The 26,490-nt window shown below is 43.1% G+C and overlaps 1 protein-coding gene across 1 annotated transcript in view; it reads right to left on the reverse strand.

The window, feature by feature from the left end:
- Positions 1–9,779: 9,779 nt before the first annotated feature.
- Positions 9,780–26,490, reverse strand: part of LOC121545298 (BMP-2-inducible protein kinase-like) — a 75,641-nt gene continuing 58,930 nt past the window's right edge. Inside the window, exons 11-16 of the mRNA XM_041855718.2 lie at positions 21,597–21,763; positions 21,222–21,350; positions 17,958–18,226; positions 17,555–17,721; positions 17,231–17,353; positions 9,780–12,913 (exon numbers count right to left, since the gene is read on the reverse strand). Of these exons, the coding sequence (XP_041711652.2) occupies positions 11,337–12,913; positions 17,231–17,353; positions 17,555–17,721; positions 17,958–18,226; positions 21,222–21,350; positions 21,597–21,763 (2,432 nt within the window). The 3' untranslated portion in view covers positions 9,780–11,336. The remainder of the gene's footprint in view (positions 12,914–17,230; positions 17,354–17,554; positions 17,722–17,957; positions 18,227–21,221; positions 21,351–21,596; positions 21,764–26,490) is intronic.

The following is a 26,490-nucleotide window of genomic DNA, read 5'->3' on the forward strand; positions in this document are numbered from 1 at the left end:
TTGTGTGTGTGTGCTTGTGTGTAAGGGTTGGATGTGTGTAGAGTCAGTGCAAATAGTCTTTACGGCGCAGATATTCTCAAGGATACAAATAGTCTCTAAGGTGAAGGTCTGTGCAGGGAGACAGCTAGGGTTAGCTGTTCAGCAGTCTGATGGCCCGGTGGTAGAAGCTGTCTTGGAGCCTGTTGGTCCGACACCTGACGCTCCGGTACCAGATGGTAAGAGAGTGAACAGTCCGTGGATCGGGTGACTGGAGTCCTTGGCGAACTTCAGGGCTTTCCTCAAGCACCACCTGGTGTTTATGTCTTGGAGGGCAGGGAGCACGCCCCCCAGTGAGGTATTGGGCCGTCCGCATCACCCTTTGCAGTTGCCAAACCGGGCGGTCGGTCTTAACGCTCTCGACGGTGCAGCTGTAGAACTTCTTGAGGATCTGAGGGCCCATGACGAATTTCTTCAGCTGCCTTCGCTGTTGCACCTTCTTCACCACGGCGTCAGTGTGATTGGTCCATGTCAGGCCCCCTGTGATGTGCATGCAGAGGAACTTAAAGCTGTGTATTGGGCTATAAGCAAACGTCTACCCATGCAGACTCTACCCTGCTGTTACTTCACTTGACTTTCCCTGCTGTAGTTAAGGTTGTATGAAATCACACTTTAGAGAGCTTGACATGTAAAGGGTTTTGTGTGCGAGGTGAGGTGTAGGAATGGATCTCTTCCTTCTGATCAGTTCTGTGTGATTTCCCAAGGACTCTAGTGTAGTAGTGGGGACCACTTTTCCTGTTCTACAATTTTGACATGATGGCCCTTGGAGTTAATTGAATTTCTCTTGATAAATTCATTATTCCTAGAAAAATAATAGATGAGTTTCATTTCATTGCTCATCTTTACTGAAGAAAAAAACAACAACTCGGAATTGGATGTGTTGCCAAAGCAAGTCCGTCCGTTCCTTCCCCTTTCCAGTTGCCTCCCACTCACTCGTTTCTGTTCTGTGGGTGCTTTGCGACTGTATGTCTGTCTCTCAGAATTTTGGCGGCAACACAAGTGAGCGGTTTCCCCCGCATATTGGAAGTGCTGGGTTATTGTGCCCCCAGAACGCAGCTGAAATCTGCTCCAGTCAGAACCAGATGGCTGCGTTCACAGAGCCTCGTAACCTACCATATGACATTCACACATAGGGGAGCCAGAACCATCTCCACTACTCCCCTGCCTGCCAAGACTGGGGCGCCTCCACTTCGAGTGACTACTCAATCTACACAATCAGCCATGTCCCCAAAGAGAAAAGGACTTCAACAACAACAAAAATAAATAACACATTTATTATTTTTGAGTAGTATAACTCAAATACAATAAAATGCGAGTTTTGTGGAATGGATTTAAGTGGAATGGAAAAAAAACTTGTATGAAGTGTATTTTCCAGTAGGCCTAAATTATGCTCATGTTTGTGTGGGCATTTTCCTCGTCGTGAAAATTAATTCACTGTGAAAACTGAAATTCCACCCAAATTGGCAAGCAAGGGTGTATCTGGATTTGTTGGTGCAGATGCCTTGAGAAAGTACATTTGTATTTTTAGGAAATCTTTGAATTTCTTAAAACGTATTTTTTTAAGGTTGTTGGGTGGATTGGGATAAAGGGAAAAGACGTGTCTCTGTGACAATTAAGTAATCTTCTTCTACTTCTCCTCCCCCACAGTACAGGCATCAGGTGTACCTGGTGACGGTGCTAGCCATGATCCTGGCGGTGTTCTTTGCCCAGATCCACCCCCACTAACTCAGCAAGCAGTGGCAGCAGTTACCCGTCATCATCTTCTGTATCGTGGCCAGCTATGGCCTCATCCCCACCGTACATTGTGTCTCTGGCTCAACGGGGGCTTCTCTTCAGAACTCGTACAAGTTTGGTAACTTTCCCCAAAATCCCTTTTTTTTTTCTCCAGAAATTCCAGTTGAAGGATGTCCTTCACATCTCTAAGGTTCCTGAACGCTACTTCCCAGGTAAGCTGTTGAGTTGACCTCTTTCTCAATACAACTCACCTTCTTTAAAATAGATTTGGAGAAGGTGTGAGGGGACTTTTGTCTCTAAAACAGGTGAGAAGGAAGCGAGTAGATGGGATGCAAGGAATCACAGAAAAACAAATTGAGATAGAGCATAAATGTCATTTCGGTTCACTTGTTGTTATGGTGATGAACCTGGTTTGGAGACCATACATTCTTGGTTGTCTTGTAAACCCATTCCCTGTAACCATGATTTCTGGTGTTCCCTCCCTCAGGTCAGTTGAACTACCTGGGCTCCAGCCACCAGGTGCTGGTGATCGTGATGTTCTACTGGTGGCACCAGGCTGCCCTCTTCATCTTAACCCACCGACACAGCCACCCCTGCCCAGACCTCATCATACATACCTAGGACTGTCAACGGTAGAGACTACCCCTTACCGTTGGACAGTCCTAGGTGTGCTGCAGGTATTCTGGGCTGGGCAGTCCTAGGTGTGGTGGGTCTGTCTGTGATATGGTAGCGTCGGAAATCCTAGGGGTAGTCTACCATTGGGCAGTCCTAGGGTTGACTGCCCCTAGGATTGCCGACACTACACACATCACACCTAGGGGAGCTAGCTGCCCAGATGACACACAGCCTAGGACTGCTACTCCAAAGACAGACGCAGATAAGCTTGGGATCCCACTTCTGCCACCAGTATGTTAGGAGCTGCCATATCACAGACCCACAACACCTAGGACTGCCCAGCCCAGAATACCTGCAGAACACCTAGGACTGCCCCAGTGTAACAAAGTAGGTCGTGTCCATCACTGGGCTCAAATACGGAACCTTCTGCACCACAACCCTTCACAACCGTGAAGTGTTACCTTAGCCTGGCACGAACCATCCTGATCTCGCGAGCTTACATTCTGCTTCACTACACAGAATGTAAGCTCGTGAGATCAGGATGGTTCGTACGAGGCTAGCGTTCCCTATCACTCAACAAAAGCCATGGCCCTAGCGGAGCAACTAGGACTGCTGCTCCAAAAACCAAATATTGGACCCAGAGTAAGCTTGGGATAAACCTTCTGTCAGGAGCTGCCCCAATGAACAGACCCAGGCTGTACCTACCAACAAAACAAGAAACAAATAAAATCTCACTGCTGCCACCAGTAAACCGTTGAAAACACCCCCTGAGGATCTTTATCCTTGCTATTAGGGATCTTTAGGACATCCCAACTCCAATGTCACCCCATTGAAGTTGACATTTCAAACGGTTAGGGTTTAGGGCAGGGATCGTCAACTAGATTCAGCTGCGGGCTGATTTCTTCTTGAGCGGATCATCAGGGGGGCCGAAACATAATTACAAATAATTTGTAGACTGCAAATTGACTGCAAGAAGCCCAGCTAGCTATATTATTTGACTAAAACGTAATCATTTCAAACCTTGCTTACATTTGTATATGATCACATACACTACATTACCAAAAGTATGTGAACACCTGCTCGTCGAACATCTCATTCCAAAATCATGGGCATTAATATGGAGTTGGTTCCCCCTTTGCTGCTATAACAGCCTCCACTCTTCTGGGAAGGCCTTCCACTAGATGTTGGAACATTGCTGCCGGAACATGCTTCCATTCAGCCACAAGCGCATTAGTGAGGTCGGGCACTGATGTTGGGCGAATAGGCCTGGCTCACAGTCGGCGTTCCAATTCATTCCAAAGGTGTTCGATGGGGTTGAGGTCAGGGCTCTGCTCTTCCACACCGATCTCAACAAACCATTTCTGTATGGACCTCGCTTTGTGCACAGGGGCATTGTTATGCTGAAACAGGAAAGGGCACAAAGCACAGAATTGTCTAGAATGTCATTGTATGCTGTAGCGTTAAGATTTCCCTTCACTGGAACTAAGGGGCCTAGCCCGAACCATGAAAAACAGCCCCAGACCATTATTCCTCCTCAACCAAACTTTACAGTTGGCACTATGCATTGGCATCCGCCAAACCCAGATTCGTCCGTCGCACTGCCAGATGGTGAAGTGTGATTCATCACTCCAGAAAATGCATTTCCACTGCTCCAGAGTCCAATAGAGGCGAGCTTTACACCACTCCAGCCGACGCTTGGCATTGCGCATGGTGATCTTAGGCTTGTGTGCGGCCACGGAAACCCTTTTCATGAAGCTCCCGAAGAACAGTTCTTCTGCTGACGTTGCTTCCAGAGGCAGTTTGGAACTCGGTAGTGAGTGTTGCAACCGAGGACAGACAATTTTTATGCGCTACGCGCTTCAGCACTCGCCGGTCCTGTTCTGTGAGCTTGTGTGGCCTACCACCTCGCGGCTGAGCCGTTGTTGCTCCTAGACGTTTTCCCTTCACAATAACAGCGGTGCCACGTTGAAAGTCACTGAGCTCTTAAGTAAGGCTATCCTACTGTCAACATTTGTCTATGGAGATTGCACGGCTGTGTGCTCGATTTTATACACCTGTCACCAACAGGTGTGGCTGAAATAGCTGAATTCACTAATTTGAAGGGGTGTCCACATACTTTTGTAGGTGGGAGGCATAGAAAGTACTAGAAAAGGGGTCAAGTGCTGGTTCAAAATGCAACGACCCCAGGAAACAAAACACCGGGAGACTATTGGTGACGGTCAGGATGTTTTTGAGAGGAAGAAGCAGATGGCACTATCAAAAAGATCCACAGCATTTGAAAGAGCAGGCAGTGATCTACGCAGAGCCACGGATGCGTCATTTGAGTGTTCGCTATTAATTGCCAAGGCTAAAAAGCCGCACAATATTGGAGAGCAGCTAATCAAACCCACCTGCCTGAAAAATTGTACAGTCGCGGTCAAATGTTTTGAGAATGACACAAGTATTGGTCTTCACAAAGTTCGCTGCTTCAGTGTTATGAGATATTTTCGTCAGATGTTACTATGGTATACTGAATGTATAATTACAAGCATTCCATAAGTGTCAAAGGCTTTTATTGACAATTACATTAAGTTTATGCAAATAATCAATATTTGCAGTGTTGACCCTTCTTTTTCAAGACCTCTGCAATCTGCCCTGGCATGCTGTCAATTAACTTCTGGGCCACATCCTGACTGATGGCAGCCCATTCTTGCATAATCAATGCTTGGAGTTTGTCAGAATTTGTGGGTTTTTGTTTGTCCACCCACCTCTTGAGGATCAACGACAAGTTCTCAATGGGATTAAGGTCTGGGGAGTCTCCTGGCCATGGACCCAAAATGTCGATGTTTTGTTCCCCGAGCCACTTAGTTATCACTTTTGCTTTATGGCAAGGTGCTCCATCATGCTGGAAAAGGCATTGGTCGTCACCAAACTGTTCTTGGATGGTTGGGATAAGTTGCTCTCGGAGGATGTGTTGGCCCTATTCTTTATTCATGGCAGTGTTCGTAGGCAAAATTGTGAGTGAGCCCACTCACTTGGCTGAGAAGCAACCCCACACATGAATGGTCTCAGGATGCTTTACTGTTGGCATGACACAGGACTGATGGTAGCGCTCACCTTGTCTTCTCCGGACAAGGTGTTTTCCGGATGACACAAACAATCGGAAAGGGGATTGATCAGAGAAAATGACTTTACCCCAGTCCTCAGCAGTCCAATTCCTATACCTTTCGCAGAATATCTGTCTGTCCCTGATGTTTTTCCTGGAGAGAAGAGGCTTCTTTGCTGCCCTTCTTGACACCAAGCCATCCTCCAAAAGTCTTCGCCTCACTGTGGGTGCAGATGCACTCACACCTACCTGCTGCCATTCCTGAGCAAGCTCTGCACTGGTGGTGCCCCGATCCCGCAGCTAAACTCAACTTTAAATGACGGTCCTGGCGCTTGCTGGACTTTTTTGGCCGCCCTGAAGCCTTCTTCACAACAATTGAACCTCTCTCCTTGAAGTTCTTGATGATCCGATAAATGGTTGAGTTAGGTGCAATCTTACTAGCAGAAATATCCTTGCCTGTGAAGCCCTTTTTGTGTAAAGCAATGATGACGGCATGAGTTTCCTTGCAGGTAACCATGGTTAACAGAGGAAGAACAATGATTTCAAGCACCACCCTCATTTTAAAGCTTCCAGTCTGTTATTCTAACTCAATCAGCATGACAGAGTGATCTCCAGCCTTGTCCTCGTCAACACTCTCACCTGTGTTAACGAGAGAATCACTGACATGATGGCAGCTGGTCCTTTTGTGGCAGGGCTAAAATGCAGTGGAAATGTTTTTTTGGGGGGATTACGTTCATTTTCATGGCAAAGAGGGACTTTGCAATTAATTGCAATTCATCTGATCACTCTCCATGACATTCTGGAGTATATGCAAATTACCATCATCAAAACAGAGGCAGCAGACATTGTGAAAATTAGTATTTGTGTCATTCGCAAAACTTTTGACCACGACTGTATATCGTACCAGTCAAAGGTTTGGACACACCTACTCATTCAAGGGTTTTTCTACAATGCATCTTCTAAATGTAATTTCCCAATGTTCGCAGAAAATGAACTATATAGTAGTAGTAGTAGTACATAGTAGTCGACAACACATCTTTGATTGAATACTGGGATTTCTTTGTACTTCTTAAACCTACTAGGGTTATGTGCAATGACAATGTAAAACTATGTTGAGTCTTGCAAATGTGCAATATTTCATCTTGAAAAGTTGCAGAATGACAAGCTAATGATTCAGATTTTGCGATTATTTAATTTCTGTGATGTTCAATAATTATAAATACTACAGTACAGTAGTACCCTTTCTGGAGCAGATTTATACACAAGGGTTTGGGCCTGTATTCATAAAGGACACACCTACTCATTCAAGGGTTTTTCTTTATTTTTACTATTTTTTACATTGTAAAATAATAGTGAAGACATCAAAACTATGAAAAAACACATATGGAATAATGTAGTAACCAAAAAAACAAATCAAATAGCCCTTACACAGCCTGGAGGTGTGTTGGGTCATTGTCCTGTTGAAAAACAAATGATAGTCCCACTAAGCCCAAACCAGATGTGATGGCGTATCACTGTAGCCATGCTGGTTAAGTGTGCCTTGAATTCTAAATCAATCACAGACAGTGTCACCAGCAAAGCACCCCCACACCATATAATCTCCTCCTCCATGCTTTACGGTGGGAACTACACATGCAGAGATCATCCGTTCACCCACACCGCGTCTCACGAAGCCACAGCGGTTGGAACCAAACATCTCCAATTTGTACTCCAGACCAAAGGACACATTTCCACCGGTCTAATGTCCATTGCTCGTTTTTCTTGGCCCAAGCAGGTCTTCTTCTTATTGGTGTCCTTTAGTAGTGGTTTCTTTGCAGCAATTTGACCATGAAGGCATGATTCACACAGTCCCCTCTGAACAGTTGATGTTGAGATGTGTCTGTGGCTTGAACTCCGTGAAGCATTTATTTGGGCTGCAATTTCTGAGGCTGGTAACTCTAATGAACTTATCCTCTGCAGCAGAGGTAACTCTGGGTCTTCCATTCCTGTGGCGGTCCTCATGAGAGCCAGTTTCATCATAGCGCTTGATGGTTTTTGCGACTGCACCTGAAGAAACATTCAAAGCTCTTGAAATTTACCGGATCGACTGATCTTCATGTTTTAAAGTAATTATGGACTGTCGTTTGTCTTTGCTTATTTGAGCTGTTCTTGCCATAATATGGACTTGGTCTTTTACCAAATAGGGCTATCTTCTGTATACCACCCCTACCTTGCCACAACACAACTAATTGGCTCAAATGCATTAAGAAGGAAATAAATTCCACAAACTAACTTTTAAGAAGGCACACCTGTTAATTAAAATGCATTCCAGGTGACTACCTCATGAAGCTGGTTGAGAGAATGCCAAGAGTGTGCAAAGCTGTCATCAAGGCAAAGGGTGGCTATTTGAAGCATCTCAAATATAAAATATATTTTGATTGTTTTAACACTTTTTTGGTTACTACATGATTCCATATGTGTTATTTCATAGTTTTGATGTCTTCACTATTATTCTACAATGTAAAAAATAGTACAAATAAAGAAAAACCCTTGAATGAGTAGGCGTGTCTAAACTTTTGACTGGTAGAGTATATATATATATATAAAAATATATATATAACATTTAAAAAAGTAACAAAATAACAATGAGGCTATATACAGGGGGTACCGGTACCGAGTCAATGTGCGGGGGTACAGGTTAGTCGAGGTAATTTGTACATGTAGGTAGGGGTAAAGTGACTATGCATAGATAATAAACAGCGAGAAGCAGCAGTGTAAAAACAAAGGTGGCCATTTAATTAATTGTTCAGCAGTCTTATGGCTTGGGGGTAGAAGCTGTTAAGGAGCCTTTTGGTCCTAGACTTGGCACTCCGGTACAGCTTGCCGTGCGGTAGCAGAGAGAACAGTCTATGGCTTGGGTGGCTGGAGTCTTTAACAATTGTTTGGGCCTTCCTCTGACACCGCCTGGTATATAGGTCCTGGATGGCAGGAAGCTTGGCCCCAGTGACGTACTGGGCTGTACGCACTACCCTCTGTAGAGCCTTAAGGTCGGACGCCGAGCAGTTGCCATACCAGGCGGTGTTGCAACCGGTCAAGATGTTCTCGATGGTGCAGCTGTATAACTTTTTGAGGATCTGGGGACCCATGCCAAATCTCCTGAGGGGCAATAAAATGCAAATTAATTACTTAAAAATCATACAAATGTGATTTTCTGGATTTTTGTTTTAGATTCCGTCTCTCACAGTTGAAGTGTACCTATGATAAAAATGACAGACCTCTACATGCTTTGTAAGTAGGAAAACCTGCAAAATCGGCAGTGTATCAAATACTTGTTCTCCCCACTGTATGTACGGTCACTGTGGGGGGGGACGTCGTTGACGCACTTATTGATGAAGCCGGTGACTGAAGTGGTTATACTCCTCAATGCCGTTGGATGAATCCCGGGAACATATTCCAGTCTGTGCTAGCAAAACAGTCCTCTAGCGTAGCATCCGCGTCATCTGACAACTTCTGTATTGAGCGAGTCATTGGTACGTCCTGCATTAGTTTTCGATTGTAAGCAGGAATTAGGTCGATAGAATTATGGTCCGATTTTCCAAATGATGGGCGAGGGAGAGCTTTGTACGTGTCTCTGTGTGTGAAGTAAAGGTGGTCTAGTTTTTTCCCAGTGACATGCTAGTAGAAATGAGGTAAAACGGATTTAAGTTTGCCTGCATTAAAGTCCCCGGCCACTAGGAGCGGTGCTTCTGGACAAGCATTTTCTTGTTTGCTTATGTCCTTATACAGTTCGTTGAGTGCGGTGTTAGTGCCAGCATCGGCTTGTGGTGGTAAATAGACAGCTACGAAACATATAGATGAAAACTCTCTTGGTAAATAGTGTGGTCTACAGCTTATCATGATACTCTACCGCAGGCGAGCAAAACCTCGAGACTTCCTTAATATTAGATATCGTGCACCAGCTGTTGTTTACAAATATACACAGACCGCCACCTCTTGTCTTACCAGAGGCTGCTGTTCTATCCTGCCGATACAGTGTATAACCCGCCAGCTGTATGTTATCCATGTCGTCGTTCAGCCACGACTCGGTGAAACACAAGATATTACAGTTTTTAATGTCCCGTTGGTAGGATATTTGTGATTGTAGCTCGTCTATTTTGTTATCCAATGATTGTACGAGCTCTTCCAGATGCTCTTTTCAGTCATAAGACGGTAGCAGCAACATTATGTACAAAATAAGTTACAAACAACGCGAAAAAACACACAAAATAGCACAATTGGTTAGGAGCCCGTAAAACAGCAGCCATTCTTTTTTTTTTTTTTTTATGTTTTATACTTTATTACTCAAACTTGGGTTATGAATAAAATCAATATTGCTAGAAATTTGCATTACATGACTTTCCAAGGACAATACACATTTAATCCCCCCAAAAATATTGCATTATTAGACAGCAGTATAGCATGATAAATACAAAACAAGATGAACCTTAAATAAAAATGAAACATGTTAAAATATTAAATCACAGGGTTCCATAGGATAGGTGAAAAGGCAGCTACCAGCTTTTTAAGTCAAAGTTAATGTGCCAAAGGTAGGTACATATCGTCACTGTCTGAGAACCTCATCTCCTAAACAAACTTTTCAGGAAATTCAAAAAATTACAATTTTTTCCCATTAATGAACATACAATTATGAAAACTTCAGAAGCTATTTTGAATAGCTTCTTGGTCCGAGTCATGAAATGTTCAGAGTACATTGAGAGTTTCAATACATGTAAAAAAAACTAAACAATAATTATTGAGTTACAAGGTTATCAGACAGCAACATATTTGTCCTTTCTGTAACCTCAGATTCATAATTGCCATTATTACTAGACAATGGAAGAGTTGATGCTGAAAGTGCATAAATTTAAAACATTTTGGACACCAGACCTGCTTTGGCATGGCTTATGTTCCCGACAGATGAAAGATAGGAGACTGTCTCAAGAGGTGGAAGTAGTCTGATCTAGATTAGATTCAGTATCGGCGTGTGGGAAAATGGGTTGTGTTTTTCCCCTTATTCAAAAATTATATAACGATTAAAAAAAATAAATGTGTTGAGGTAAAAGATCACATCGAACAGTACTTACTGACAGGTTAAGTCTGGAAACAAACCTAAAATGAAACATTTCCTAAATAATAAAAGTGCAATAAAAATCCAAAACAAATTAGCTGTATCTACTGTAAATAGACTAAATGTAAAAATATGCATAGAAATGAAAAGGGTCTAAGTAGGGTGAAATGATAAAGGCCTACTCTTAAAGGAATTACTCAGTTGACACAAAAGGCAATGTTAGCCATTTGCTTAGACAATGGTTTCCAAGGTAACTGTGCAGCAAGGCGGAGCCATGCCCATAAGGCTTTATGGTGCTAAATTAATCAATCTTATTGGTAGATCATGAAGGAGGCCACAATCTATACAAAAGGTGTTGTTTTTGCAGCAACTCAAGCAGTCGATCACTGAGCGAGCTTGTTGTTTGACACAGTACGATCTTGAGTGAAACCGGATCGATCTCCATGTCTCAGTGTGATGCAGCATAAAAGGCTTGTCAGCAAACAGGTACAGGAAATGCATACAGAACTGAAATAAAATCGCCCATAATCCACAGGTTTACGTTGGTTTTGTTAATCCGAAAGTCCAGTTATTAATGTATTAAAATATCCATTAGGGGGGAGAAAAGCATTGGGAACACTCATTAGGGCAGTTGCCGGTTGCGGTTAAATTTGGCTGAAAAGATAATCAACTACCACACCACCAAGCTTGTTGCCATCCCTTGGAAGGGAATTTCTCCCCGGGACTCCATAGGCTTGGTGTAACACAGCAGTGTGTGTGTCGGGAAGACTAGGAAGACATTCACTGTTTGGAAAGGAAAGGCGCAGCCCCGAAGGGGTCCAGCTCCACTGGCTGTGACGGCTGCTGTTGAGGCCCAGGGTGGACCACCAGTTCTGTGAAGGGTACCGCCCCAAAGTCATCCATGATGTTCCCGTCCCCAAGCGCATCGTGGAGGGAGCTAGTCCGAGGCCTGCCATTGGCCGAACCCATGTCTGCTTTGCCATCCCCCAGAAGACCTTGGTACTGGCCCTGGTTAAGTCGGCTGCCATCCTGAGGACCAAAGGGATTGGCTCCGAAGGGGTCCAAGATTGGGTCGACCTCACTGGGAAGGCTAGGCAGGGAAGCCCCTTTGTCTTTGCCGGTGTCGGCCATCGTTACACTGCCGACGCTGATGTTCTCCTTGGAGTCTGAGGTGCTGAGGAACTCGTTGGAGCTCTGAGAGTCCCTCCTGCCAACCTTCTTGTGCCGGCGGACACGCTCCGGCGTACGGAAGCTGGGCTTGTTGCTCCTGCGGCCGCCGGTGGGCGTGCTGTGGTGGCGCTTGCCATTGCTGCCACCGCCGGTGCCGGCAGAGAGCTTCCTCTGCCGTGAAGACAGCTTCTGGAGGCTGCGCTGCTTCAGCCTCTGCTGCTCTGGGCTGGGAGAATCCTCGAAGGCCGGACGGAAGATGTCCTCGGCGCTCCTGGAGGTGGATGGTGGCGGAGCCGTGGGGCCGGGCTGGAAGGGGGAGAAGCCGAACGGGTCGATGATTTCAGAGGACACCGGCAGAGTCCGACCCATAGAGAAGAAGTCGCTGCTTCCGGTCTTGCCAGATTTGGAGAGGTTCCGGCTGAACGGAGCCTTAGTAAAGACGTCTAACTCTTCCATGGCCTGGTCGGGCTGGTTGACTATGGCCTCCTGGCTCGCCTGCCTGAAGGGAGCCGCGGAGAAGATGTCTGCGCTTTCTGCCGGGGCTGCCGCTGGAGGAAAGAAGGGCACAGCACCAAACACATCCGTACCAAACACGTCCACAATGCCACCGACACTAGGGGGCAGTCTAACAGCCACCACACCTGGCGACTCGGGAGGCGTTATCGTGATTAGAGTGTCTTCTGACTCCGCTCTCGGACTTCCCTCATGGGTGGCAGTAGCCGCATCTGCCGCCACTCCTCCTTTTAGCCTCCTAGTACGTCCTCCCTTAACCTTCCTGGGTTCATAGTCCGAGTCAGAGCTGTGTTTGTCGTACTCTTCCTCAGCCTCTGAGTCCATCAGCAGAGGCCTATGTCCCAGCATCTCTGTTTCCTCCACATCTTCCAGTTCGTTGAAGAACTCTCTGTGCTCGTTGTTCAGACCTTCGTCCTTCTCCGGCTCATCTTCCTCCTCGCTGCTCTTAGGGGAAGGAGGATCTGACTCAAAGTCGCTGTCTGATTCATCTCCCCCTGGTTTGCGAGTCGTTTGTGAACCGCCGGCAGGAGAGTTTCTCCTCCTACTTGGTTTGTGCTCCTTTGCCACCGGAGGTTGCAGCTCTTCCTCAAGGGCTGGCTGGCCTACAGGTACGAGGGCAGCGACTGGGATACTGAGCTCTTCAATAGGCTGATCTGTCATCCTCACACTAGAACCTGTTGGTTTGACAAGAGAATGTTGTTACTAAATTAAATTATATAATTACTGGTACAAAGACGACTTGCAAAAGTATTCATTCCCCCTTGGCGTTTTTCCTATTTTGTTGCATTACAACCTGTAAATTAAATTGATTTTTATTTGGATTTCATGTAATGGACATACACAAAATAGTCCAAATTGGAGGCCCCTTACACTTCAGTGTTGTGATGCAAAAATTCTAGCAAAATGTATAGCGCATCGAATTAAAAAGGTATTGTTGGACATTTTTCATTCTAATCAGACATTTTTTTTTTTTACATGGACGATGCATTGGAGATAATATAAGGGAAGTTCTGGAAACAATAGAACATTATGAAACATCTGGGAAACCAGGCCTGCTATTCATAGCAGACTTCGAAAAGGCATTTGATAAAGTACGACTGGGGTTTATATATTAATGCCTGGAGCATTTCAATTTTGGAGAATCTCTTATAAAATGGGTTAACATCATGTATTGTAACCCAAGGTGTAAAAGTTTTAAACTGTCACGAGGAGTGAAACAAGGTTCTCCACTATCGGCATATCTATTTATTATGGCCATCAAAATGTTAGCTATTAAAAATCAGATCCAACAATAATATCAAGGGATTAGAAATCCAGGGCTTAAAAACAAAGGTGTCATTGTACACTGATGATTCATGTTTTCTTTTAAATCCACAACTAGAATCCCTCCACAGCCTCATAGAGGATCTAGATACCTTTCCTAACCTCTCTGGATTACAACCAAATTATGATAAATGTACTATATTACGTATTGGATCACTAAAAAAATACAATTTTTACATTACTGTCACACTCTGGCTCCAGGACTGTGTGTTAGAGCCAGGGTGTATTTCATTTGGTGGTGTTGGGGTTGGGTGAGTTTCATTTTGTTTGTGTTTAGTGGTGATTGGTCAATGACTCCCAATCGGAGGTAACGAGTGTCAGCTGTCGGCTCGTTATCTCTGATTGGGAGCCATATTTAAATGTCTGTGTTCACCTTGTGGTTGTGGGTTTTTGTTCCATGTTTCTGTCAGTGTTACAGAGGACTTCACTATCGTCATTTGTTGTTTTTTCGTGGTTGCTTTATGAAATAAAGTCATTATGTTCACTCCACGCGCTGCGTATTGGTCCGCTCCTTTAGACGATCGTGACAATTACCATGTAGTTTACCAATAAAATGGTCTGATGGTGATGTGGATATACTCGGAATACATATCCCAAAGGAAATAAATGATCTCACTCCAATAAATTTTAATAGAAAGTTAACAAAAATAGATAAGATCTTGCTACCATGGAAAGGTAAATACCTGTCAATTTGTGGAAAAATCACCCTGATAAACTCTTTAGTATCATCCCAGTTTACCTATTTGCTTATGGTCTTGCCTACGCCTAGCGAACAGTTTTTTAAATTAAACGAGCCTATTTACATAATGAATATGAATTTGGAGGACAGAAATTATTAAATATTAAAGCGTTAGACCTATCACTAAAAGCTTCAATCATACAAAAGTTATACTTAAATCCAAACTGGTTCTATAGCAAATTAGTAAGATTGTCTCACCTAATGTTCAAGAATGGCCCTTTTCCCTTTATTCAGATTACAACCTCTCACTTTCAGTTATTTGAAAAGGAAATCTCCCAAATATCACTATTTCTAAAACAAGCCATAGAAAGTTGGTTGCAGTTTCAATTTTAATCCTCCAGAAACTCCAGAACAAATAACGCAACAAATAGTGGTTAAACAAAAATATACTAATTAAAAAAATTAAAAAAATGGAACATTGAAATAAATAAAAAATGTATAATCTTCGTAAATGATATCATAGGTAGGACTAGTGGAGTTATGTCGCACATGCAGCTAACAAAAACATATGGAAATGTCTGCTCTACCCAAAATTACAACCAAATAATTGCAGCATTACCGCAAAAATGGAAGAGGAAAGTGGAAGGGGGAAAAAGTAAGGAACTTGTCTGTCGGCCTTGCATTAAAGAACATAATTGGGTAAAGAAAATTGTGATAAACAAAAAAGTATACCAATTTCATTTAAGGACCAAAGGATTGACAGCCGTCCCATATAGATTGCAAAATAGTTGGGAAGAGATTTTTTACGTACCGATTCCATGACATAGTGTTTATGAACTGATACGCAAAACGACGCCGGATTCAAAACTTCGAATTTCTCAATTTTAATTATTATACAAAATTCTTGCTACCTATAGAATGTTATTTATATGGGGGATACAATCTTCCCAGCTCTGCAGATTTTGCTGCGAAGAGACAGAATCATTAGATCATTTGTTTTTGTACTGTCCATTTGTAGCTTGTTTTTGGACACAGGTCCAGGAATGGCTAAAGGATTGCAATATTTACCTGGAACTAACCTTGCAGATAGCACTACTGGGTGATCTGAAAAGTCATAGTCAATCGATCAATAATATAATAATACTTTTAGCAAAAATGTTTATTTTCAATTTACAATCTGTAGAAACAATGAGAATAGAAGGGTTCAGAACTTTTGTAAAACATCACAGTACAGTTGAAAAATATATGGCAAATAGAAATCCTATATGGATGGTGTTAAGAGATAGATGGGAGGTGTTGAATGGAGATGAAGGATGGGACTAATAACAACTAGATAACTAATGTAGGTAGCTTAGTGGTTAAGAGCGTTGTGCCAGTAACCGAAAGGTCGCTGGTTCTAATCCCCGAGCCGACTAGGTGAAAAATCTGTCGATGTGCCCTTGAGCAAGGCACTTAACCCTAATTGCTCCTGTAAGTCGCTCTGGATAAGAGCGTCTGCTAAATGTAAAAAATAAAATAAAAAATAAATAAATAAATTAATAAGTATATAGGTTATAGGTTCAAATAAACATACCATTAAAATTATAGACTGATCATTTCTTTGTCAGTGGGCAAACGTACAAAATCAGCAGAGGATCAAATACTTTTTTCCCCTCACTGTATAGTGTATCTTAAATAACTAATCTAGATTATTTGTTAGAATGGCTCATAACCAATTCACATTTACAGAGCAGGAAGTGCCTCCTGAGTGGCGCAGTGGTCTAAGGCACTGCATCGCAGTGTTAACTGTGCCACTAGAGATCCTGGTTCGAATCCAGGATCTGTCGTAGCCGGCCGCGACCGGGAGACCCATGGGGCGGCGCACAATTGGCCCAGCGTCGTCCAGGGTAGGGGAGGGAATGGCCGGCAGGGATGTAGCTCAGTTGATAGAGCATGGCGTTTGCAACGCCAGGGTTGTGGGTTCAATTCCCACGGGGGGGCCAGTATGAAAAATAAAATAATGTATGCACTCACTAACTGTAAGTCGCTCATGGATAAGAGCGTCTGCTAAATGACTAAAATGTAAATATGTCAACATAGGTAGGGATCTGACCGCTGCCACCAAACGTAGCTGTCCAAGTAGCTCCATTATAATCATTATCATTATAATAGGAGAAACATCTTGCAACATTCTAACAATAATTATTAAGAGTTATTTTAGTTACACTATTCTTGTAATATTATATTTTGAGGGGTGGACGGTAGCTAGACTAGTCGGTAGTAAAGTCCAACCCAAAACAATAAAACATTTGAGGCAAATCTCTTTAATAATATACTAATCTAATATGGCATTTAGCAGACGCTTTTATCCAAAGCGACTTACAGTCATGCGTGCATATTTTTTTTTTGTGTATGGGTGGTCCCGGGGATCGAACCCACTACCCTGGCGTTACAAGCGCCGTGCTCTACCAGCTGAGCTACAGAGGACCTTAACAGGGCTTTTTGAGACTTAAGGCCACTGAAAAATATATCAATATGCTAGTTTCAAATGAGTTTAATAAGATAAATAGAATTACAAAATGTCAGCAAAATGGCTAAATGGTCACACATTTAGACGTTTTCACTGCTGGTTTGTGACTAAACGATAAAATCACTACTTCACCATCCTCTTCATTAGCAAGAGGTGTTACACACTAACTGTTCTGTTCTCCGAAGTCTAACTTGCTAATAATGACCATTGAGATCCTCTATATTGTTGCACCAAAAGACTGCAGTTCCGCACCAAGGGCCTGTATTCACAAAGCGTCTAACAGCAGAGGCCTTTCAGATCATAATGAATAATCCTATATCGTTGGGTGCTGCTACTCAGATTTCACAACCTCTTGGGTTGAGGGTCTCCAGAACAGTGGAGTTGGGGGTTTAAGTATAAGGGAAGGAAGACAGAAAAGGGTAGTTCCATACTACAGTGCTGGGTCCTGTTGGAGCGGGGCGAGACAGGAAGGGGACTTGCCTGCGCTGGCCAGGAAGGGGGAGGAGCCAAACAGGTCTTCAGGGAGGAGGGGCTTGGCGGCGGGGGTGATTGGCTGCAGCGGTCGGTCTTCCTCCTGGCTAGTGGTTCTCTCCACAGGTTTACCTGTTAGGGCGGAGAGGGGAGACGATCGTTAGACAGGGGTGTAGTCACTAAATGGAGTGAAATGTAACAGAACATTTGCAGAATGAATTGCAATGAATAGATACAACTGAGAAACGTCTATATGGTAACTAAGAGCAGGAAAAGCAGCGCCAGAGGTGGAACAGTTGAGGTACGGGGGAAGGTAAAAGACGGGACACTTGCTTGCTCTGAGGCGGTCGAACTCTCGGTCCAGCAGCTCCTCCTCTGTGAGTTTGAAGAAGTTGTCCTCTCCAAAGGGGTTCCAGCGGGACATGTCAGGAGGGTGGCTCTGGGGAGTGACCAGGGTCTGGGGGGGAGGGGTGGTCACCTTTAGGTCCACCAGATGGTTTCTACACACACAGAGAGAGAGAGAGAGAGAGACAGAGAGAGACAGAGAGAGACAGAGAGAGACAGAGAGAGACAGAGAGAGACAGAGAGAGACAGAGAGAGACAGAGAGAGACAGAGAGAGACAGAGAGAGACAGAGAGAGACAGAGAGAGACAGAGAGACAGAGAGAGAGAGAGAGAACATTTTATAGATATTGGAGTGCACAAACAGTTGAGGTTATGAGGTGAGGGATGTTTACCTGGTGTTAGTGGATGGAGGCTCAACAGGGGACGTAGTCACAGGCCCAGACATAGTCCCAGTCACAGGCCCAGACATAGTCCCAGTCACAGGCCCAGACATAGTCCCAGTCACAGGCCCAGACATAGTCCCAGGCCCAGCTGGGTTATAGGAGCCTAGGGGAAGCTGGTACTCCAGATGAGAGGTGACATAGGGCTGCTGGGTGGGATGTTGTTGTAGTTGCTGGCGTTGTTGTTGTTGTTGTGCAAAAGCCTGTTGGTACTGATGCATCTGACAGGGGAAGGGAAGGAGGTAACTAACGGTGATGTCATGATGAATATGGCTTACAGACATGATTATAGACAGTACGAATTCGATACATAGAAGTATGATCAATAGGAAAACTAGGAAAGGGAGGTATCAGCAGCAAAATGGTGTTAGATATTTTGATTATAAGTTGATAACGGCGAAAAACTGCAAGTGATTGACCTGTAAATTTCGATTTCTTGTTGTGGCGTGCAACAACACAGTTTGTAACAGGGCAGCGGGCCAAGATGGTAACCAGCTGGCTATTTCACTATGTGTCAGATGCCCTAAATCCCAGCCTCAAAACGAGCACAGAAACATGACCATAGAACGTTGCTCACTAAAACAGACCTATTTCGGGAGGAGACCGTCATCTGAACACTCAGACCACTGAGTGTTTAAGAAACATTCAAAAAATAAATTAACACACAAATCCTCAACGCTGGAAGTAGCTATACAGCAGGGGTAATCAACTACTATTTGAGAAGGTCCTGGGTGGCAAAGGTCCGGATGGAGGTCGTCCTTTATCAGGTACAGCGTAGTAACAAACATAGTCGTCTACGACTTAGGAAACACGTTGTTATATAAAATGCACATTAAATACATTAAAATGAGACTAAGAATTTGAATTAATTACAACTTATTTTGAACGTAAACACGTGCAACATTGCATCGACATTGCTGAAGAACAAAAAAGTGGTTGCATAAATTGTCTATGCAAAAAAGTGCACTGTGAACCATTGTACATGGGCCTCGAATAAAACATAATATTTAAAATAAAATAAAGTGCATGTTTTCTGGAGAACAAAGGAGAGTTGAACAACAATAATAATCTGAATGAACAGAACGTCCCTGTGGGCCATGCAATGTTCATGTATAAGTCCCTCTGGTCCTTGCCCTGTATTAAATTAGAGAAATTACACTTTCTGTCTCCTGCCAATGCTTTGAACTTTGGCACAAATGGTGTGAGAGCAACTGAGACACTGGTGCAGGTGTTCATTGGTGAGCCTGGTGAGGTATTTGTTTTTTTAATAAAGTTCATTGTGGAGAAGGCTGATTCACAGCTGTCTGTGGATCCAAACATGGTCAGGATGTCTAGTGCCAGATTCTTGACAACAGAGACGTCAGCTGCAGGCGCCATCTTTCCCCAGAAAGTGACAAGGTCACGATCGCCAGCCTGCTCCTTCAAAGACACATTTTCTTCCCTGAGCTCATCTTTTTGTTTACCTTCAAGCAATGTGTCAGCAACTTCACACGTCTTTCTTTTACCATCTCAGCGTCTGAAAATGGTTGTGTGTGTTTTCCCAAAACCCAAGCTATCCTCAGTGAACACTCCATAACACGTTGTTGGGCTGTCAGAGAATTGACAAGGACTTTGGTGGACCGCCCATATTGGGAGTTGAGTTGGTTAATCCAGTTTGTTCTCACCTCCGTGTTCAGGGGATACGTCTGATCCAGTTTACTATGCCTGGTGTCATAATGGTGCTTAACATTGGCACTTTTCAGGAGAGCTACGGACTCCCTGCATATCAGGCATCATTGGTTTTGTGCTAGTTGCAGGGAGAATTAATAAATACTGTTCCGTCCACTCGTCTTTGAATATACGGTTTTCAGAGTAAACTTATTTTTATTTTTTTAACAAGCCATATTAACAGTTGATCCTGGTAACTAAGCTCCTTCTATCTGTGATATTAACAGTTGATCCTGGTAGCTAAGCTCCTTCTATCTGTGATATTAACAGTTGATCCTGGTAACTAAGCTCCTTCTATCTGTGATATTAACAGTTGATCCTGGTAACTAAGCTCCTATCTGCGATATTTACAGTTGATCCTGGTAACTAAGCTCCTTCTATCTGTGATATTAACAGTTGAACCGCGGTAAGATCTTTCTGTTTCTTTCCGCCTGCTTGTCCCAAGGTTCCGCAGAGGGATGTTTTGATTAATGTGATTGGGTAAAACGTGGCCTCTTGTATTTGCATATAACCACACGATTGGATTAGACACTAGTAGAGGTGGGCGTTGCATCGAGAGAGAGAGAGCGACAGAGGTTGCTGAGTTATGTGAGGCCGCTGCGCCCGGTTGATTTTTTAAAGCTGTCTAAAAAATAACGTATTGACTTTTATATAACAAAATGCGATGTTGTCCAGTCCGGATTGACCCTTCTCTGGGTCCGTACTGCGGTCCGCAGGTTGAGTTTCGCTGCTATACATGTTATTCGCATGGGATAACATGCGGACCACCCGCGTTGAGTGCACTACAAAACAAATGTACACATGCTTGATTTTCAATCATTTCATCCAAACTGCTTGTGCGGGTCAACGGGCATCTGCGTAGCCAGGTGCTAAAATAGGACGCTTGACGCGCTGCAAGTCCCGCCTCTCATCTACTCATTGGTTTTTAGGAGCATACTAACCCACAAGGGTGATTGAAAGATGAACGAGGTCCACACTCCAGTCCAGTTGGTGACAGTAATGCACCTTAAAGTTGGTTGCCAACCGCCATATAAAATCCACAGAAGAATGAACCAGGAGAGTTTAATCAAAGAAAACGAACTAGGTTTCCATTTTTATCTGTGGATTAATTGTCGGAGTAGAGATCACATGATTTTGTGTGACTTAAAAATGGGTCAAAATTCTACAAAGATCCAACAGTAAAAAAAAAGGACTAAAAATTTCAGGTAAAATAACCCAAGGTTTATCTCCAAGCACAAATTAGCTAGCAACAGCAAATTTGCTAAATGTCCGTGAATGTTCCATGTGTGTTTCGACCCGTCCCCAAATTAATACAGTTGGTTCACAGTTGGTTTTGGTATTTTAACCTGCGTATCACGAACGTGCCTGGTGGGGGGGGGGTAAGACAAAAAATCCACATGCGGAGGCGGTTTGGTCAGCATGTAAAGCTGATAAGAGACTAGGAAAAAAAGGTGCATTTCCTTTATAAAGCCAAATTAGACGACACCAGACAATGGGCTTGGCTCTTACCATGGCTGTGTAGTGGGCCTGGGCCTGGGCCTGCTGATACATGGGCTGCATCATCATCATCTGTTGTTGGAGCAGGGCCTGCTGCTGTGGTTGTTGGAGCTGGATCGACTGCTGAAGGACCTGCTGGTACTGTTGAAGGGAACAGAGATAGTTTATCTTTAAAAAAAGTCACAGTTTAGATTTCTCTACATTATTTACAGATTGATAGATCATGTGGCTCTTTCTGTACAGTTCAGGACCTACCCGGCACAGCCTATCACCTTTCAGGGTGGACTAGTAGCAGTGCCTGGAGCAGCGTTGACACTGTGTTTGCTACGGTGTGCCCCTCTTCGCATGCCCCTGGTGTCATACAGTGTGAGGGTTACTCAGTAATACCTGAAGGTATTGGAGCTGCTGTGCGTTTGGTTGCTGTGGATGGACAGGATGTTGTTGATCTTGTTGTTGTTGTTGTTGTTGCAGACGCAGGTCTCCAGGTTGCAGCTGTTGGAGGATCCTGTTGGCTGTCTGCGGAGCCACCGGCTGCCCGTTCCCTGGGGTAGTCGCTGTGATAAGCGTAGAGATACTTTATTGTCCATTTTGTGAAAAACCTGACATTTGTCTCCTGTTCTTTGTCAACCTAGCCTCGCAAAGCCGCCTGATCCCGCAAGTTACTTTCAAATATCTGTGCAGCGATTAATGTAAATCAAGTCGCATACACAGATTTGCAGACGTTATTGCAGGAGCAGCTAAATGCTTGTGTTTCTAGCTCCAACAGTGCAGTAACACCTAGCTAAATGCTTGTGTTTCTAGCTCCAACAGTGCAGTAATACCTAGCTAAATGCTTGTGTTTCTAGCTCCAACAGTGCAGTAATACCTAGCTAAATGCTTGTGTTCCTAGCTCCAACAGTGCAGTAATACCTAGCTAAATGCTTGTGTTTCTAGCTCCAACAGTGCAGTAATACCTAGCTAAATGCTTGTGTTCCTAGCTCCAACAGTGCAGTAATACCTAGCTAAATGCTTGTGTTTCTAGCTCCAACAGTGCAGTAATACCTAGCTAAATGCTTGTGTTTCTAGCTCCAACAGTGCAGAAATACCTTGCTAAATGCTTGTGTTCCTAGCTCCAACAGTGCAGTAATACCTAGCTAAATGCTTGTGTTCCTAGCTCCAACAGTGCAGTAATACCTAGCTAAATGCTTGTGTTTCTAGCTCCAACAGTGCAGTAATACCTAGCTAAATGCTTGTGTTTCTAGCTCCAACAGTGCAGTAATACCTAGCTAAATGCTTGTGTTTCTAGCTCCAACAGTGCAGTAATACCTAGCTAAATGCTTGTGTTTCTAGCTCCAACAGTGCAGTAACACCTAGCTAAATGCTTGTGTTCCTAGCTCCAACAGTGCAGTAATACCTAGCTAAATGCTTGTGTTCCTAGCTCCAACAGTGCAGTAATACCTAGCTAAATGCTTGTGTTTCTAGCTCCAACAGTGCAGTAATACCTAGCTAAATGCTTGTGTTCCTAGCTCCAACAGTGCAGTAATACCTAGCTAAATGCTTGTGTTTCTAGCTCCAACAGTGCAGTAATACCTAGCTAAATGCTTGTGTTTCTAGCTCCAACAGTGCAGTAATACCTAGCTAAATGCTTGTGTTTCTAGCTCCAACAGTTCAGTAATATCTAGCTAAATGCTTGTGTTCCCAGCTCCAACAGTGCAGTAATACCTAGCTAAATGCTTGTGTTCCTAGCTCCAACAGTGCAGTAATACCTAGCTAAATGCTTGTGTTCCTAGCTCCAACAGTGCAGTAATACCTAGCTAAATGCTTGTGTTTCTAGCTCCAACAGTGCAGTAATACCTAGCTAAATGCTTGTGTTTCTAGCTCCAACAGTGCAGTAATACCTAGCTAAATGCTTGTGTTTCTAGCTCCAACAGTTCAGTAATATCTAGCTAAATGCTTGTGTTCCCAGCTCCAACAGTGCAGTAATACCCAGCTAAATGCTTGTGTTCCTAGCTCCAACAGTGCAGTGATACCTAGCTAAATGCTTGTGTTTCTAGCTCCAACAGTGCAGTAATACCTAGCTAAATGCTTGTGTTTCTAGCTCCAACAGTGCAGTAATACCTAGCTAAATGCTTGTGTTTCTAGCTCCAACAGTGCAGTAATACCTAGCTAAATGCTTGTGTTCCTAGCTCCAACAGTACAGTAATACCTAGCTAAATACTTGTGTTTCTAGCTCCAACAGTACAGTAATACCTAGCTAAATGCTTGTGTTCCTAGCTCCAACAGTGCAGTAATACCTATCTAAATGCTTGTGTTCCTAGCTCCAACAGTGCAGTAATACCTAGCTAAAAGCTTGTGTTCCCAGCTCCAACAGTTCAGTAATACCTAGCTAAATGCTTGTGTTTCTAGCTCCAACAGTTCAGTAATACCTAGCTAAATGCTTGTGTTCCCAGCTCCAACAGTTCAGTAATACCTAGCTAAATGCTTGTGTTTCTAGCTCCAACAGTGCAGTAATACCTAGCTAAATGCTTGTGTTTCTAGCTCCAACAGTGCAGTAATACCCAGCTAAATGCTTGTGTTCCCAGCTCCAACAGTGCAGTAATACCTAGCTAAATGCTTGTGTTACTAACTCCAACAGTACAGTAATAATACAATACACATAATCTCCAAAAATATAGACAGTAAATAAATAGAAAAGGTGTGTACAGCAGTAGTTAAACAGGATGGTGTGTATAGACATTATGGACACTATGTGAATAGAAAAGGAGTGTACAGCAGTAGTTAAACAGGATGGTGTGTATAGACATTATGGACACTATGTGAATAGAAAAGGAGTGTACAGCAGTAGTTAAACAGGATGGTGTGTAAAGACATTATGGACACTATGTGAATAGAAAAGGAGTGTACAGCAGTAGTTAAACAGGATGGTGTGTATAGACATTATGGACACTATGTGAATAGAAAAGGAGTATACAGCAGTAGTTAAACAGGATGGTGTGTATAGACATTATGGACACTATGTGAATAGAAAAGGAGTGTACAGCAGTAGTTAAACAGGATGGTGTGTATAGACATTATGGACACTATGTGAATAGAAAAGGAGTATACAGCAGTAGTTAAACAGGATGGTGTGTATAGACATTATGGACACTATGTGAATAGAAAAGGTGTGTACAGCAGTAGTTAAACAGGATGGTGTGTATAGACATTATGGACACTATGTGAATAGAAAAGGAGTGTACAGCAGTAGTTAAACAGGATGGTGTGTATAGACATTATGGACACTATGTGAATAGAAAAGGAGTGTACAGCAGTAGTTAAACAGGATGGTGTGTATAGACATTATGGACACTATGTGAATAGAAAAGGAGTGTACAGCAGTAGTTAAACAGGATGGTGTGTATAGACATTATGGACACTATGTGAATAGAAAAGGAGTGTCCAGCAGTAGTTAAACAGGATGGTGTGTATGGACACTATGTGAATAGAAAAGGTGTGTACAGCAGTAGTTAAACAGGATGGTGTGTATAGACATTATGGACACTATGTGAATAGAAAAGGAGTGTCCAGCAGTAGTTAAACAGGATGGTGTGTATAGACATTATGGACACTATGTGAATAGAAAAGGTGTGTCCAGCAGTAGTTAAACAGGATGGTGTGTATAGACATTATGGACACTATGTGAATAGAAAAGGAGTGTACAGCAGTAGTTAAACAGGATGGTGTGTATAGACATTATGGACACTATGTGAATAGAAAAGGAGTGTACAGCAGTAGTTAAATAGGATGGTGTGTATAGACATTATGGACACTATGTGAATAGAAAAGGAGTGTACAGCAGTAGTTAAACAGGATGGTGTGTATAGACATTATGGACACTATGTGAATAGAAAAGGAGTGTACAGCAGTAGTTAAACAGGATGGTGTGTATAGACATTATGGACACTATGTGAATAGAAAAGGAGTGTACAGCAGTAGTTAAACAGGATGGTGTGTATAGACATTATGGACACTATGTGAATAGAAAAGGAGTGTACAGCAGTAGTTAAACAGGATGGTGTGTATAGACATTATGGACACTATGTGAATAGAAAAGGAGTGTACAGCAGTAGTTAAACAGGATGGTGTGTATAGACATTATGGACACTATGTGAATAGAAAAGGCGTGTACAGCAGTAGTTAAACAGGATGGTGTGTATAGACATTATGGACACTATGTGAATAGAAAAGGTGTACAGCAGTAGTTAAACAGGATGGTGTGTATAGACATTATGGACACTATGTGAATAGAAAAGGAGTGTACAGCAGTAGTTAAACAGGATGGTGTGTATAGACATTATGGACACTATGTGAATAGAAAAGGCGTGTACAGCAGTAGTTAAACAGGATGGTGTGTATAGACATTATGGACACTATGTGAATAGAAAAGGAGTGTACAGCAGTAGTTAAACAGGATGGTGTGTATAGACATTATGGACACTATGTGAATAGAAAAGGAGTGTACAGCAGTAGTTAAACAGGATGGTGTGTATAGACATTATGGACACTATGTGAATAGAAAAGGAGTGTACAGCAGTAGTTAAACAGGATGGTGTGTATAGACATTATGGACACTATGTGAATAGAAAAGGAGTGTACAGCAGTAGTTAAACAGGATGGTGTGTATAGACATTATGGACACTATGTGAATAGAAAAGGAGTGTACAGCAGTAGTTAAACAGGATGGTGTGTATAGACATTATGGACACTATGTGAATAGAAAAGGAGTGTACAGCAGTAGTTAAACAGGATGGTGTGTATAGACATTATGGACACTATGTGAATAGAAAAGGAGTGTACAGCAGTAGTTAAACAGGATGGTGTGTATAGACATTATGGACACTATGTGAATAGAAAAGGAGTGTACAGCAGTAGTTAAACAGGATGGTGTGTATATTGGACACTATGTGAATAGAAAAGGTGTGTACAGCAGTAGTTAAACAGGATGGTGTGTATAGACATTATGGACACTATGTGAATAGAAAAGGAGTGTACAGCAGTAGTTAAACAGGATGGTGTGTATAGACATTATGGACACTATGTGAATAGAAAAGGTGTGTACAGCAGTAGTTAAACAGGATGGTGTGTATAGACATTATGGACACTATGTGAATAGAAAAGGAGTGTACAGCAGTAGTTAAACAGGATGGTGTGTATAGACATTATGGACACTATGTGAATAGAAAAGGAGTGTACAGCAGTAGTTAAACAGGATGGTGTGTATAGACATTATGGACACTATGTGAATAGAAAAGGAGTGTACAGC

This window comes from Coregonus clupeaformis, chromosome 16 (assembly GCF_020615455.1).
Source record: "Coregonus clupeaformis isolate EN_2021a chromosome 16, ASM2061545v1, whole genome shotgun sequence".
NCBI lineage: Eukaryota > Metazoa > Chordata > Actinopteri > Salmoniformes > Salmonidae > Coregonus > Coregonus clupeaformis.